This window comes from Danio aesculapii, chromosome 25 (genome assembly GCF_903798145.1).
Source record: "Danio aesculapii chromosome 25, fDanAes4.1, whole genome shotgun sequence".
Classification (NCBI taxonomy): Eukaryota; Metazoa; Chordata; class Actinopteri; order Cypriniformes; family Danionidae; genus Danio; species Danio aesculapii.
The window spans coordinates 15,571,710-15,588,753 of record NC_079459.1 but is presented as its reverse complement, the minus strand read 5'-3'; the positions used below and the strand labels follow the sequence as shown (position 1 = coordinate 15,588,753).

Sequence of the window (17,044 nt, the reverse complement as noted above, 5' to 3'; positions counted from 1 at the left end):
ATGCACAAGTCCTGCTATACCACACCGTGTCCCTGTATACCATGATGGTGTTACACACAAATGTGTGAAACAGTGATGAACTAGTGTCTATGGTACTTTATACACTAGTCATGTAATACCAAACCATGTCCCTGTTTACCATGATTTGGTTACACACATATGAGTGATACAGTGATGAACTGATGTCAATGGGACTACATACACAAGTCCTGCAATACCACACCATGTCCCTGTATACTATTTTGGTGTTACACACATATGAGTGACACAGTGATGAACTGGGTAGGGTTGCACCAGCTGTTCGTAAGTTTTTTTCTTAAATTAAAATAAAAAGTCCACACTAGAGGCTTAGTAACTTATCTTTGTCTTGGAACGTCATCATGATTTTACACATATATGAGTGAAATAGTAATTAACTAGTGTCTATGGGACTTTATACACTAGTCCTTCTATATCAAACCATGTCCCTGTATACCATGATGTGGTTACACATATATGAGTTATACAGTGATGAACTGATGTCTATGGGACTACATACACAAGTCCTGCAATACCAAACCATGCCCCTGTATACCATATTAGTGTTACACACGTGTGACAGTGATGAACTAGTGTCTATGGGACTTTATATACTAGTCATACTCTACCAAACCATGTCCCTGTATACCATGATGGTGTTACACACAAATGAGTGACACAGTGAGGAACTGGCGTCTATGGGACTACATACACAAGTCCTGCTACACCAAACCATGTCCCTGTGTACCATGATGGTATTTCACTCATAGGAGAGATGCAGTGATGAACTGGAGTCTATGGGACTACATACACAAGTCCTGCAATACCAAACCATGTCCCTATATACCATGATGGTGTTACACACATATGAGTGACCCAGTGATGAACTGGCGTCTATGGGACTTTATACACTAGTCATGATATATCAAACCATGTCCCTGTATACCATGATGTGGTTACACACATATGAGTGACACAGTGATTCGAAATAAAACAAATAAGACTTTCTCCAGAAGAAAAAAATATTATCAGACATACTGTGAACATTTCCTTGCTCTGTTAAACATCATTTGGGAAATATAAAAAATAATAATATTATTTCAAAGGGGGGCTAATAATTCTGACTTCAACTATGTATGTATGTATATATATATATATATATATATATATATATATATATATATATATATATATATATATATATATATATATATATATATTTAATTATTTTATTATTATTAAGTAGGATATTGTTTCGTAATTTTATTTCTTAATAAGTAGCCTACTATAAATTAAAATTATTAACGTGACAATTTATATATAACATTAGAATATGAGTATTTTCATATTCTATTAATATTCCATATTCTATTCTAAAGCATAAAATCACTTACAAAACTCTAGTTTGTAAGTGATTTTATGTTTTAGAACATATTATGGAATATTCTCACTAATATTCATAAAGGAAACACAGGCCGTATATGTGCCATTTATATACATTTCAATTAATTTGGAAAACGAGTGCATGTTTTTTTCCAAGACTAATATTGGATTTTTTTAAAAATGCGTGTGCACGTAAAGCAATAATTTGCACAAAGAAAAAAGTTATGGGGATTTTCTCCTGAAAGTAGTTGCTACTCCATCCCATTTAGAGCATCATTATGGACATTTTACTTTATAACTAATGTAGTTCAAATGATGGATCTGTGACAGAGATGCATTGTACTATGATTGTGCAGCCAAGAGTTACGTTGTTGTTTGGGAAATGCACCCCTGTGCTGTTGTGTTGGCATTTCAGTTACTGCAAACTCCCCATGCTGCATCATTGGAAAAAAAAAATATTACAAATGTGTTAAATGTGTTTGTAGTTGTGTAAAATAATGTGTGTTTTCGAAATTTAAAGTTATTAGTTTTGTAAAGCAGAGTGTCTTTTGATTTAGTTGGTTACCTTAGATTTAGGCTTATTAATTTGCATGTGATTCAAATGGTGTGGCACACAGAAGATAGACTCAAGCTATTTTGCCATGCTTGAAGCTTAGAGGTGGAATATAATTAAAGTTAGTTTCTGTGTGCACAGGAGGAACTACAAACCATACCTGTGTCTGCCAGAAAACAGGAGTTGGTGTGCGGTTAACGGTTAAATGTTGGAACAGTTCACTTAAAGTAATCTTATTTGCACCAAATCATGGAAATGGTCCACATATGAGTTGGTCACGTAGTGTATTTATGCATTTAATCACTCACTTTTCTGACACACATACTCTAAATGACCCTCAATAAGCAGATCTAATTTCTTATTTAAATACGTAATTCCAAATAGTATTAAAATACAAGTTAATGTTTAAATTTCAAAGGTATACAAATATGTATATGTACATGCAACATATATTTCAAAATTTATCAAAAACATTTCCAGGTTTTGATGAATAAACTACTACATGTTAATACTTTACATTTAAGTACATCAGTTCTTTTTTGACTTTTTAAGAACAGAGCCATTTTTGATACATTTTTAAAAGCACATTTTAATTTAAACGTTGAATTTTATTTTTTTTTACCTGCAAGCATAGTTAATATTGAAATTATTTATAATGTTTAAAGTAGCTGACAATAATAACTATTCTTAAAAATAGGAATTAATCTGCCTTGTTTTTAAACTACGCAATGCTGTGGCAGCTTAATTAGGTCTACTATACTATGCTGACATTTATTTTTCTGAGGTGAAAAAAGCTTGGAAACCACTGGCTTAAACCCATGAGTACTGGAATCTACACTGTTGTGATATCACAATTGCATTGCATTCATTGCATGTGTGAGATTGAGAGAGTGTATGGGTGTTTCCCAGTACTGAGTTGCGGCTGGAAGGGCATCTACTGTGTATAACATATGCCAGAGTAGTTGGTGGATCATTCCGCTGTGGCAACCCCTGATAAATCAGTAACTAAGAAAAATGAATGAATGATTAAATAATAAAAATAAAGCTGCAAGTAGCGAAGAAAGAGACCTCCCTGTGGCAATGATTTGCAATGAAAGGGTGGCGCTATGACTGTGACTCAATATCGGAACATAGATGTCTTCAGGAGAGGAATCTTAGTTTGTGAATTTTCAGGAAGATCAGACATTATGTGGCTGAGTTATAAGTACTTCCTCCTCAGTGGTGAAGCACTGAACTTTATCAGTCTGCCACGGACACGCCCTTTGGCGAAAACTATGGATCATCACAATTTATCATCACAAAGGCCTTTGGATTACACTAACAGAACTTGGATTCAATCTGATAAAATTGCTTGTAGGAGTTTGTTACCGTGTAAAACATTTCATTTAATGTAGCCAGCAGGTGGCGCTATAACTGTAACTGGATATTGGCATGTAAACGTGTTCAGGTCAGGACTGTTATCAAACACGTGAATTTTGAGGCAGATCGGATTATGCATGTCTGAGTTATAACAACTTCCTGTTTCGTGGTGAAACATCAAGGTTTGTGAGGTCACCACGGACACGCCCTTCCACGAAAACTCTGGATCTTCACAATTTAACATCGCCAAGGCCTTTAGATGACAAAAGCCAATTTTGGTGTCAATATGATAAAATCTCTAGGAGGAGTTTGTTAAAATACAATGCCTGGAAATGGCAAAAGCTGCACTTTTTTGAAAAGGAATTTAAAAATATCCCACTTCCTGTTCACGTTTGTATTTCGCTCCAAGACACTTTTTTGTAGGTTTTGGCATGTTTGATTTGTGTGTTTATTTTCATATGTGTGCGTGAAATGTAGCTTGGGGGCTACTCTGTCAAACGCACATAGGTGGCGCTGTCGAGTCATTTTGCCACACTCACTTCCGAAGCCCATATCAAACGTAAATCTACACCACTTTTGGCGTGTGTGCAAAAGTTTTGTGAGTTTTCGAGCACGTTTAGACCCTTAAAAATGCTATTCATTAGAAAAGGGAAATTTCCCGGGAAATTGTAAACATCACATCATGGTTTAAGGGGACAGTTGTAAAATTTCCCGGGAAATTGTATTGTATGAAGACATCACATCATGGTTTAAGGGGACAGTTGTAAAACTTATACACATGCACATCATGGTATGTAGGGTCAATTTTTCAAATGCCTAAAAAACTAATAAGGGGCTTTATTAGGAGTCATAAAACAACATAGTGGGTCTCAGAATTACAGGGTCATGGAAGTGTCCCTCTATACCATGGTGACCCTGTAATGCTGGTGAGTAACCTGGTCTTTTGACCCTGTAAACCATGTATACAAGAACACACACACAGACACGCACACACACACACACACACATATACGGCCAATTTATTTGATTCAATTCAAATATGGCGCATGTCTTTGGACTGTGGGGGAAACCAAAGCACCGGGAGGAAACCCACGTGAACACGAGGAGAACATGCAAACTCTACACAAAAACGCCAACTGGCCCAGCCGGGACTCAAACCAGTGATCTAACCACTGAGCCACTGTGCTACCACTTCTAGCAAAACAATCAGACAAAAAAATAAATAAAATATACAAATAAAAAGGATAATCTGGGGGTGTTACATTCAATGGGAATTTTTCATTTTTTAGTTTACTTTAATTACTATTATAATTATAAATAAATAAATATATAATACTTATTATTATAATTGTTATTAGTAGAAGTATTATTAATTATTTTAAAAGTAATATTGTAAATTAAAATGGTAGCAAATAAATATTAGATGTAATGAATGCCTTCCAACTTTGGCAAATAATATACATTTGATTTTAACTTAAAAAAAAGTTTGATTAAAGTTTTTTATTCCTTTTAAATAAACTTAACTCACATATTTTCACATATTTTATTAAATGACAAAGCTACGAAGCCTTGAAAACAAGTTTTTATAAAGGTCTTTACACACAGCATCAAAGTTTTTGTATGCGTATTTAATCCTAGAAATGTACCATGAACAGAATTCATGCAGTGATGCTTATGTTCTCCTCTCTCTTCAAAAAAGAAAAAGACACTATTGTATCCTGAACAGAGACTAGAAATGTCAATGATAAGGAAAAACACATACACACACACGCACGCACGCATGCATGCACACACATCAAACACTGGCATTGAAACCAGCATACAGTATAGGCTACACAAGGATCTTAATCATACGCCTCAATCTGTGTTTACATTTTGAGGTTTGTCATTAACTGCTCTGTGCTGGAGATGAAGAGGATCATTTGCCAAAAACCATACAAGATTTTGACTTTCATTTGTACGGTGGCTCTAAATCACACCTGTTAAAACGGTTGCTATGGATGCAAAAACCTGAAAAAAAAAAAAAATCGAACTGAATTTTCGGACAGGCAAAGGTTTCAGAGGCAGCGGGCAAATATGATTGACAAAATGTGAGAAATAAAAAAATAAAATAAAAAGAGCTGGAAACCTACAGAACAGAGAGTGTGTGTTCACTGTAGGACAGGCGAGATCGAGACAGAGGTGCACTTTCTCCTTCACTGCCAACACTTTAAATCAACCCGAGACACATATTTCAACAAACTACAGAGAGAACTTTCTATACATGGCTGAAGAGGACCAAATGAAAATTATTTTAAGAGAGGGACAGACAGCAGCAACGGCTGCCAGATATGTGTGGATGTGCCACAGCCTGAGAGACAGTAGATAAACTCAATTATGTGTGTGTGTGTGTCATGTATGTATTACTGTATGCTTACCAACTGTCTACCAGAGTGACCCTTTGTCTGTGTGCTTGTTTAGATGTCAAACACTGTGGTCTGAAATGTTCACATGATCTTATTTCTTACATTGTTTACTTCAGTTTGAATTATTATGATATTTAGTTTCTATTCTTATTCTGATATGTTATTGTAGTTTTATATTTGTCTTCTTACTTCAAGCTTTGGCAATATTGTATCATTTACAGTCATGCTAATAAAGCAATTCTGAAATGAATAAAAAAAAATACATCTCTGACAAAACTTTCAGGAAAATCTTTTCAGACTCATTTGGTCTGCTTTAAATGTAGCTCTAGTTTATTCTAAGTTTATCAGTGTTTTGTTTTTTTTTTGGCAAAATATGTAATACAATAACTGCAATTTTTAAAAAAAAATTACAAATATAAATATGTCATTAACAAATGTTATATTTATTAACATTATACAATTTATATTTACATACGCACACACACAAACTAACATCCAAGCAACAAATACTTTGATTTCTATATCATACCAAAATTCCAGTCGTTTAAAACCCTACTTCAATAATCAATACAAATCAAATCAATAAATATTACAAATCAATAAACAAACTTTCTGAATTGTTTTCCCCTTGTTTGGAACGTCCTCCACTAAACACTGCGGGACTGCAACATTTGTGCGATGCTGTGTTTTGGAGATTGGAGACCACGGTGGAGCTCAGAAGAGGAAAGTGTGGAAATAAGCTGTAGAGACACAGCTGTATGAACAGATGTTGAGGGCCAATATCCTCAATCCCAGCACACACACAGAGTCCAAAACATCTCCATTACCCTTCTCCTCGATGAGCTCTTAATTTTAAAGGGATAGTTCACCCAGAAATGATTTACTCACCCCTGACTTGTTACTAATCTTTTACATTTTTTTATTCGGTTAAAAACAAAAGAATTTTAAAGAAAGCTGAAAGCCTGTAGGGGCAGCACGGTGGCTCAGTGGTTAGAACTGTCACATTACAGCAAGAAGGTCGTTGGTTTGTGTACTGGCTGGGCCAGTTGGCATTTCTGTATTAAGTTTGCATGTTCTCCCTGTGATTGTGTGGGTTTCCCAAGGACATGCGCTATAAGTGAATAAACTAAATTGGCCATATTGTATGTGTGTGAATGTGAGAGTGTATGGGTGTTTCCCAGTACTGAGTTGCAGCTGGAAGTGCATCTGCTGCAAAAAACATATACTGGAATAGTTGGTGGTTCATTCTGCTGCGGAGACCCCTTATAAATAAGGGACTAAGACGAAGGAAAATGAATGAATGAATGAATGAAAACCTGTAACCATTGACATCTATAGTAGGAAAAACAAAGTACTTTGGAAGTAAATGTTTATAGGTTTTCAACTTTCTTCAAAATATTTTTTTGAGAAAAAAGAAACTCAAACAGGTTTGGAAGAAGTGAAGGGAGAGTAAATAATGACAGAAGTTTCAGTTCTGGGTGAATTATCCCTTTAACGCAAAACACTGCAGATGAAAAGGATCAATAAACTATAAATAGTTAAATGATTACATCAAGAATTGCAAAAATTGTATTACAAGTTCTCTAAATGATGTTTAAACATACAAATCTGAGATGATTTCATAAAACAAGCTCTTATTCGTATACATTTGTAGCACAAATATCTGTACTTCAGAATACTGATATGAGTAAGAGTGTGAAGTTTGGTGAAAGTGGAGATTTATAGCTCAGCGCAGGAGAAAAAAATTCTTTAAAACCTCTTTAAATTTTTAATCTTTAAAAATATGGACTGTTATTGAAATTGATAAAGTGTCACAAAATAAACACATAAATGTGTATTGTAGATGCTTTTTTTATATTACATTGAAAAAAACAGTTAAATGATTTAAAATAAATGAGTTTTCTCACGTAAGTTTATTACACTAAATACAAAGTTACATTAACTATTAAAGTGAATTTATCATATCTATCATTCAGGGCCTGCCAAGGCGCAAGATGTGTTTGATGTGATTTGTTGCTATTTTCAGACCAGCGCAAGCCTAATTTTCACCTTTTTTTGCGCCACATTGTTTAAAGGGCACCTAGGTTAGTCCTTTTTTCAGATTTAATATAAGTGTTTTGCGTCTCCAGAATGTTTCTGTAAAGTTTCAGCTCAAAAGACCCATCAGATTTTTTTATTATACCTTTTATTAAAGTCCTATTTATACATTTTTTCACTGGGTTGCGGTTTTGGTGTACTGCTCCTTTAAGGCTAGTCCTCCCCGCCCACCGTTCTACGTGCCTTTCTGCGTGCCTTAATCTTCTCCCTCGGCTGCGTCAGACAACAGACAGACATAAAGGAAGCTGATCTCACGTAGCGTTTGTGAGAAATACTACAGTAAGAACTTTACCAATGAGTATTTATTGTGCTGTTGCATGCAGAGTCACACAAAGTTCACGCGTGCACACACAGATGAAGGTGCGCACACACACACGCACACACGAACGCATGCACGCACGCACGCACGCACACACACACACACACACACACACGCACACACACACACACAGACAGACAGAGTGCCCCTTTAGCTTTGCACTCTTTTTGCATGCATATGTGACAGGAAACAGGTAAATTTTCACTGCTGTATGAATATCTGTTATGTTAATGAACAAAATAAACCTGATTTAACGTCCACAAACCACGATTGAAGCGTCTTCCTTTAAAATTGTTCTGAGACGTGGCTGTGCTGATGAAGTAAAGCTAAGCTAAAATCGCTGTCATTCACTACACACATGCTCTGTTTTAAAACATTTTAAACATGTGAAACTTACTCTTGATCACATTTGATGATGATTGATGAACCTAGCAAACTCAACACCCCTTTTATTCCCGGTTGCTTTGCTCTCTTGCTGATATGATTATACAAGTGACTACCGGGACATGTTAACACTCGCAGCTGTCAATCAATTCAGTGGGCGGGGGGACCACACTCCTACGTAAAGTTGCGGACGATCTGAAAACTGCTCCAATTGGTCCACTGTTTTTATGTTGTTAAATTTGAAAAAAAAGGACTGGGTGTGTTTATTTCACCCCAATATGACGGCCTATACACCATACATGCACATATGTCTGTCCAAACAGCTTGAAAAGTAGATTTTTCACCATAGGTGCCCTTTAAATTGCAAATTAATTTGCGCCGCTTTGTGGACTCATGGGTGTTCTGGTGTATAAAGAAGATGTGTTAACCGCATTGTTGGCACATTGCTATTCTGAGAAACTGAGATGGAATGTGCCGTTGACCAAAAGCTGGTTTAAAGTTATGCGCCTTGGTAAAGTTACTTCTGCACCTATGCAGATTTAAATGCTTAATACACACACGATGTATAGCAATACCATTTCATAACTTTACATATGAAAAAAAATAAAGGATTAAAATGTTACAAGAATTATTATTTACTACATAAATATAAAAACCGCTGCCTTCATCTCGGGAGGCTTTTTTCAGCTTATTCTTGACAATATGGATTTTTATTATAATGTTATTAGTGTTATTATGAGTTTTATTTATTATATGCATATTTATATTTGTTTTAATAAAAGATGTTTAGATTTGTCCACCTGTCGGGTGTTGGAGAAGTATGCATCACCATATGGGTCATAAAAATAGGATGCGTGTTTGGATATAACTCAGTTGTTTGACCACACTTCGTTATTGTTGTTCATTTATTGGTTTGCTGGAAATTAGAACTGAATTTAGAAATAGTTTGGAAACAAATCTTTGTGCTTAAACGAAATTAAATATGTAGGCTAATGAATGTCTTCTGTTGAGTGAGTACAACACCGTTACCTTATCCATGGAAGTAAAGGAGTAAATTAAAGAGTAAAAGTAAAGCAAGGAGAAAATAAAGAGGCTGAATGGAGGAGGCTCATTCTTTATCCTCATGCTGCAGATGCTCTATTTAACTGTTTTCTCACTAGTGAAGCATTCAGTTTTTCCACTTACAAAGTCTGCCATGTAAAAAGCAAATGCACCATGGCGCAACGCAACTGACTTTTAAAGGGAATGAGAGATGAGACACTGATTGGTTTAATGCACATTATGCTCAACACACACCCATAACTCATTAAGAGAAATAGCACAACCCTGTTAGACCATGTGACAGGGTGTAGAGCATATTTTTCCATCCTTAAAATAGAACCCTGTTGAAATGTAGTGTAATTCAGAGGCTGAACTTTACAAACTGTATTGTATATAAATCATATAACCATATGCATATTATTCAATAATTAGAAAAATTATATATATAAACCTGAATAAAAAATATTTACACATATTTACATAATTGAATAAATAGACTCAATGATGGGCTAAAAGAATCTGCAGATTTCTGTGGGCACAGATTCCATGTGAGCCTAGTCATCACAAAATAACTAAATAAAATTAGTCCAAAATAAAATTATGTTGGTATTAAAAGTAATTAATGTTTAACCTACGTTGAAATGTATGACAGTGAAAATGCATCAAGATATCAACGTTGATCCAATTTGCGAAACCAAAAGGTAATTCAATCTTCATTCAAACGTTTACAGAATGACAATAATTCACCCATGATGGAGGGAAGAGCGTGAAACTACGTTGCGATTTCAATGGTGAATTAACGGTGGTGGTTCGACAGTGAATTAACATCACCATGTCAACGTTGATCCAATTTGCAAAATCAAAAGGTAATTCAATGTTGATTGAACCATAGACCTGACATTGATTCAACGTTGAATCACCGCTGAAATGCCGGCTGGGGAAGTTTTTCTATTGTAAAAAAAATTTGTTTACTTCATTTTTTGATCTGACAAATGTTTTGCATCCTATGAACCGATCAGGTTTTACATGACACTTTATGAAAAGCTAAAAAAACAGAACTCAAAACAGACAGTTGCAGTTTCGCATTAATGACGCAACCAGAAAAACTCACTCAACAGACATCTGTGTATTTAATGGGAGGTTTGATCCGCTCAGTATTGTTGAAGTGCACCCCACGTCGAGTGATTGCAACTTTGCAAGGCCAAATCACAGTGAGAGCGAGTGTCCATGTGTCCGCTTAGTCGAGCTCCATTCACAGCCTGGGCTCAGACTGTGGTTGCCGAGGGTAATTACAGAGCCGTTTGGGCTGATGGGAGCTGGCAGAGTCTCAATGGGGCTTCGTACATGCGTAAAAGAGGTTAGGAGTTGCTTTGGCAGGTTATTATTAGTGAGTTGCAGTGAACTGCACTTTAATTGTGTGCAATGAGACAGTATGGCTGGAAGAAGAGATATTTTGTTTTTTGCAATATTAAAAGGAAGTTTTATTCTATATTGATGATAACATTGCATGGTAACTTGTTTGGACAATATACAAGTTGAAATTACAAATACGTAACTCCTTTTTTTTACAATACAAAACGCATCTTGAATGTTGGCATGCATTAACTGCATGATGAAGACTATTGGAATTGTGAAATATGGGCATCTGTTTTTATTTACAAGATATGTCATAGTGAAAATACCATTTTATCAACTAACACAGCAGGAGAGCCATCGCAAATGTTATATACAACAGTTCATTAAATATTAAGTTACATTTTAGACACAATATTGTCTGTTTTTTCTGCTTTTCTTATAAAAAATAAGAATTATCAACCACATTTGTACAACTCAGAGCAACACCACAATGTTTAATTTCAATAATAACCTGGTTTTGAACTAATATGTAGGGTTGGGTATCGTTTGGGGTTATTTCAATACTGGTGCTAAATCGATACTTTTAAAACGGTACCGGTGCCAAAACGGTTCTTGAACCGATACTTTTTAGCCACAAAATTATTTGACAAAAAAAACCCCAATTATTTTAATCATTATAATGATTACATTAATATTTTTTTGATCATTTGTTTGTTAGCGTGAATGCAAGATTTGCTATATGCTATTAACATTACATTAGCTTACTACTAACCTGTGGAAAGGCTGTCATGCAAATCAGGGAACACCTTTTTTCTGAGTTTTGGGCTTGTGACTACTTTTACATGGACATCAGTGATCTAATGACTTGCCTTAATCTGAATAAGACAATAATATGATTCAGGTGTTTACATGAGTTGCTTTTTGAATGTTACATTCATGATTCCCAGTTACATGTTATAGCACATAGATCCATTAACGTCATTGCGTCTCCAGTCTATAAATGTTTCCTCTGTGGTTTGTGTCCGTGGTCCTTTAAGATAATCAAAAATCATAATTTACGTGGTAGACTCTCAATCAGATGATTGTCTTAATAATATTAAAATCAGAGTATTGGTGTCCATGTAAACGTGCTCACTGAAAGTGCCAGATGATGTCACAAGCTGTCAAAGACAGTCCATTCCTCACCTTTAAGTTGATTCCATGAGCCCTCAAATTTCATAAGTTTGACGTGTTTGCCCCCTTACACGCAACTTTTTCAAAGCATCTGCTGCATGCTGGTGTGTCAGAAAACTTGCTTGTAAAATATAGCCATACTTTAGAATGCTTAGTTTAAGCAAATTAGATGAATGCAATCATGCGTGTTGATGAAGGGAGTCGCTCACCGCATGCGCCGTACTGCACGCTTTGCCTTCTATAAGCAACAAGAACAAACGCCTGACATTGCTGACGGTGTCCGTATCCCTCAAAGCTGTTTAGAATTAAATATTTTGAGATGGTGTGACACAACGCGTGTGCCTTTGATGCACCCCTTGATGCTTAATAAGGGCATCACACACCGGATGCGCCGCTCAGAGCCGCGACACGGCGCGCGTATGACAGTTGAAAGTATCACACACCAGACGAGCACATTCGCATGTAATTTAAAATGAAACTATTCAGATGGCGCTCTGTGGCGCGGCAGAAATATGAACAGTGTCCTGAGTCGTGGCTGGGTGCCGCGAGACAGCCGCCAACTTGCGGTGCCGGTGTGTGTACCCTGATAGAAACTTATGTTTAGAATTCTAAAATGTATGGCACTGCGTGGCACTTCTGGTGAGAGACCTGCTTCACGTTCTTGTCGCAGCACCAGTGGCACAGGAATTAGGCACCGAAATTCATATGCTGATTTGGTTCGGTGCATACCGGTTACAAAGATACCGTGCCATAATGGCACCGGGTTTCGGTACCCAACCCTAATAATATGTTGACATAAATCTAGTTTTTAATGTATTTCTGAATGAATCAGCTGTTTTGAATGAGTCATTTGAATGAATGATTCAGTTAATCACTTGTAAAGACTAGAATTGCATTATGGGCTGTTTATCTGTTTACTTTTGATATTTAAAATTCAACTCTATCGTTTAACAAAGTGACCTTTATTGACATTTTAGTCATTTAATAAATGTGTGCTCATGCTTCATTTGTAGAAAATCACATAATTTTTTCATAAATCTTAATTTGATTATATACAGCTACTCAGCTAACATGAAAACGACTGTCATATTTCCAAGTTCCTTAGAAAGGCTCATCCTCAAGAGGCTCTGATTGATCAGCTAATATAATGTGCTGTGATTCGCGGATCGGCTCCATGTCACCAGTAAAAGCATCACGCCTCCAATGCAGACACTGCAGCGCTGGTGAAGATTATGGCTATTTACAGCGGTTTGACGGATAAATATGATTTTGTAGCTAAATTGTTAGCGGTGCCAAACACCATTTCCTGTTGTTTACATTCTCGCTACAACATACAATTAACGCTAGATATTATGCATGGCTTAAATCAATTTTAACAAATAAAAATACTTACAGGTTGTGGCTCACAATCCACAGCTTCTTCTATTATGGTTGGAGCTGCTACTTTGAGGAGTTTTTAGCCGAATCCAGCACTGAACTGGGAGAGATTCTGGAAGCTGTCCTTTGTCAAATGCTAGCTATATATTTTTTAAATAATTCTCTTGAACATAATTAAAATTAAATTGTAAGCACGTTGTGTCCTTTAGAAGTCCAAATACAGAAACAGAACAAGCTCTGTGGAAATAGAAGCGTTTAGACGGCATTTTAGCTTTCTCTGCTACATAACAGCATTACAACTCCTCTGGTCACGCCCTTTTGCTGCGTGGGGTGTATGCGCGTGTTGAATGCGCATAGCCTGAAGCGTTTGTAACTCTTTAAAGTCAATGTCTCCCTTTGCATTGAACTTTGAAGGTATTACATTCAGAGATGTTGTTTTCACACTGCTACTGTACATTACACATTAACTAAATTTTAAAACATGATATTGTAGTGGACTACCCCTTTAAACTATTAAAAATGCTCATAAAAGTCACTTTTTCGAACTTTTCAATATTAAAAGTTGTTGGAAGAGAGATCTAAGTCCCATAATGCAATTTAAAAGCATAAATAAACGAGAAAACATAAAAAAATAAAACATGAATCACAAAATACAGAAAACGGATCATTTAGATTTTTACACAGTTTTTTACAGTGTAGTGCTATCTACTGATGATTTGGGTATAATTTCATTTTTACCAAAGACAGGCCTGAACTAGCCAAATTACAAGCACAAGAACACCTGCAGAAAATGTACATTTTGACAAATGCAAACATAAAATTTCCCCAGATATTGTAATACATAATTAAAAATATACTACGCTCCATACTTGAATAGCTGAATTTGGACAGAAGAATTATGGAGTGAGTAGGATTTTTTAAGGAAGGTGCCCCATAATTTAATTATTTAAAATGAATCATACAATTAAAAATACTAATATTTAATTATCTGGCAAATAAAAACATGCACTGCAGGTTTTTTCAAAAAACGTATGTGTTCCTTTTCACAAATGCAGTCTGAAAGCAAATCCCTTTGAAAGCAGTGGTGCATACAATTATTTCATTTGGCAAACGCACTACGCCATATTGCGTTACAGATTGTATTTTAAAATATCATGCAGCCTTAACACACACGCACACCTATCTGTAACCTGAGGCTGCAAAGCCCCACATACCCTCCTGCCCTCAAAGAACCACCTGCATAAAGCATCTTTTCATCAGATGAAACAGCATTATTCAGTGACATGCGTCTACTCATCTACTCAAACTCCAGACATCCTGTCTCCTGCTGCACTTTCAGAGCTCTTGCAGGCAGGATGAATATCTCTTACCCTGATCCCCAGCTCCACGTTCTCCCCGCCGTAAACTTCCATCCCTTCATCCAGCAAGCCAATCTCCTCAAAATACTCCCTATCCACTACAAAGCAGCCGATCAGAGCAGGACTTCTGTTGGGAGAGGAGACACACAAACAATGAACTCAAATGTTCTCACATGGGAACATACTACACTGCATTTATGCATTCATATAATCATTCACAACTGATAACAAAAGTTTTCTGAGTCAACTTTTAAGACACTTATTCCTGAACACAACAACAGTCAGATTTATTGTTAAAAGATTTTTTTAAGAAGCAGCCTTTTAAAACTTGAGTCTAGGGGCACTAGTTACTTTCTAAATTTGCTTATATTTTGTATCAGTGTTTCCTGCACTAGACAACAAACACATTATGAGCCAGTAAGCACTGTTTACTGTTAAAATATTCTATAAAATAAGCTTTTTTTCAAGAGAATTTGTAAAAAGATTCATGAGGCAGTCTCAGATTTAACTTGTGAATGCAGTTTCATAGGGTATCATGTTACTTAAAACTTCAGATATGCTTTCTTGATGTGACGACAGTTACTTTCTAAATCCTAAATGATAGAAATGAAATAGTTCTAAATTACCACACTAAGGGGGTGACATGTTGGCTTAGTGGTTAGCACTGTCGCCTCACAGCAATAAGTTCGCTGGTTTGAGTCCCGGTTGGACAAGTTAGCATTTCTGTGTGGAGATTGCATGTTCTCCCCATGATCGCAACATATAAAGGCTGACAGTCCAAAGACATGTGCTATAGGTAAATTGGATCAACTAAAAATTGGCCGTAGCGTATGAGTTTGAATGTGAGAGCGTATGGGTGTTTCCCAGTACTGGGTTGCAGCTGGAAGGGCATCCGCCGTGTAAAAACATATGCTGGATAAGTTGGCGGTTCATTCCACTGTGGGGACCCCTGATAAATAAGGAACTAAGCCGAAGGAAAATGAATGAATGAACACACTAAAAGTATATCGGATTCATGGTCAAATCATTCTGAAGAAGAATTTTGCTTTAAAGGGATAGTTTACTCAATAATCAAAATTCGACCATAATTTACTTATCCTCCAGCTAATCCAAACCTGTTTGAGTTTCTTTCTTCTGTTGAACACAAAGAAAAATAAACTGAAGATTGTTAAAAAATATACATTGACTTCCATAGTATTTTTTTTTTTTTACTATAAATGTCAATGGCTGCTTTTTACAGCATTCCTCAAAGTGTTTAGTTTTGTGTTCAACAGAAGAAAGAAATTCACAAAACTTCAAAACCACTTGAGTGTGTATATTGTGTAAATAGTGTAAATAGTGTGTAAATGGTGAGGAAATTATACTTTTTGGGGGTGAGCTATCCCTTTTCAATCAAAAAGATTCATGAATCATTTTTGAAACATGTGAAAGTGGCTCTGTCAGGTTTCATTTTCCAAAATGGTTTCATGTTAACTTTCTATGTGAGTTTAAAGTGTGCACCACAACAAATACATTATAAGCCAGAAATTACAATTTACTGTGAAAATGATTCTTTAACTTTTTTTAAGTGAGTGCATCAGATGCATGAATTCATGAATCAGTCTGAAACTTGCAAATGAAAGCAGATTTATCAGATATTATCTCATGATGTTCTGGAATGTCAGATTCATTGACAAATGATTTTTAAAGAACTGTTTCTTTTAGGTGAATCAGTAAAAAGTGTTAATGAATCAGTATTATGAGTTAATAAATCAGAACCATTGATGGCTTACTGACTCCCTCATTGAATTCATTGAATTATGAATCGGTTACAGTTATGGCTGACCAAGAACAAACTCGGATTGCTTGAATACCTGATTGGGGCAGTCTGGTTCTTCTGCATCCACCACGATTTGGGAGGGTTTAGATAACGGCACCACAGTTCCCAGTCGAACCCTTGAGCAGAGAGCGGATACTCTTCAATCTCAAACGTGTCGTATTTAATGTTGTCAAATGATGGCGAGATGACCCGTGTTCGGTCCTCTTGGATGCGGTGAAGAATTGGTTCAGCCCTTAAAACAACAGAAACAGAACAAGCTTTAAGTTCACGGGTTCTACTTTTTGGTTTAATCCAATTTAATCCCCAATATCCCAAAATACCATGTTTAATGCAGTTCTTTCCACTGCAAGTGAAAGGTGATTTCACACTTGATTATAACGCCGTCTTTACTTTAGTAGGGAA

General features: G+C 36.0%; 1 protein-coding gene across 1 annotated transcript in view; it reads right to left on the bottom strand.

Annotated features, from left to right (window-relative positions):
* The window catches only part of galnt18a (UDP-N-acetyl-alpha-D-galactosamine:polypeptide N-acetylgalactosaminyltransferase 18a), a 149,491-nt gene that overhangs the window by 51,411 nt on the left and 81,036 nt on the right, over positions 1-17,044 (bottom strand). Inside the window, exons 5-6 of the mRNA XM_056451996.1 lie at positions 16,677-16,874; positions 14,836-14,950 (exon numbers count right to left, since the gene is read on the bottom strand). Of these exons, the coding sequence (XP_056307971.1) occupies positions 14,836-14,950; positions 16,677-16,874 (313 nt within the window). The remainder of the gene's footprint in view (positions 1-14,835; positions 14,951-16,676; positions 16,875-17,044) is intronic.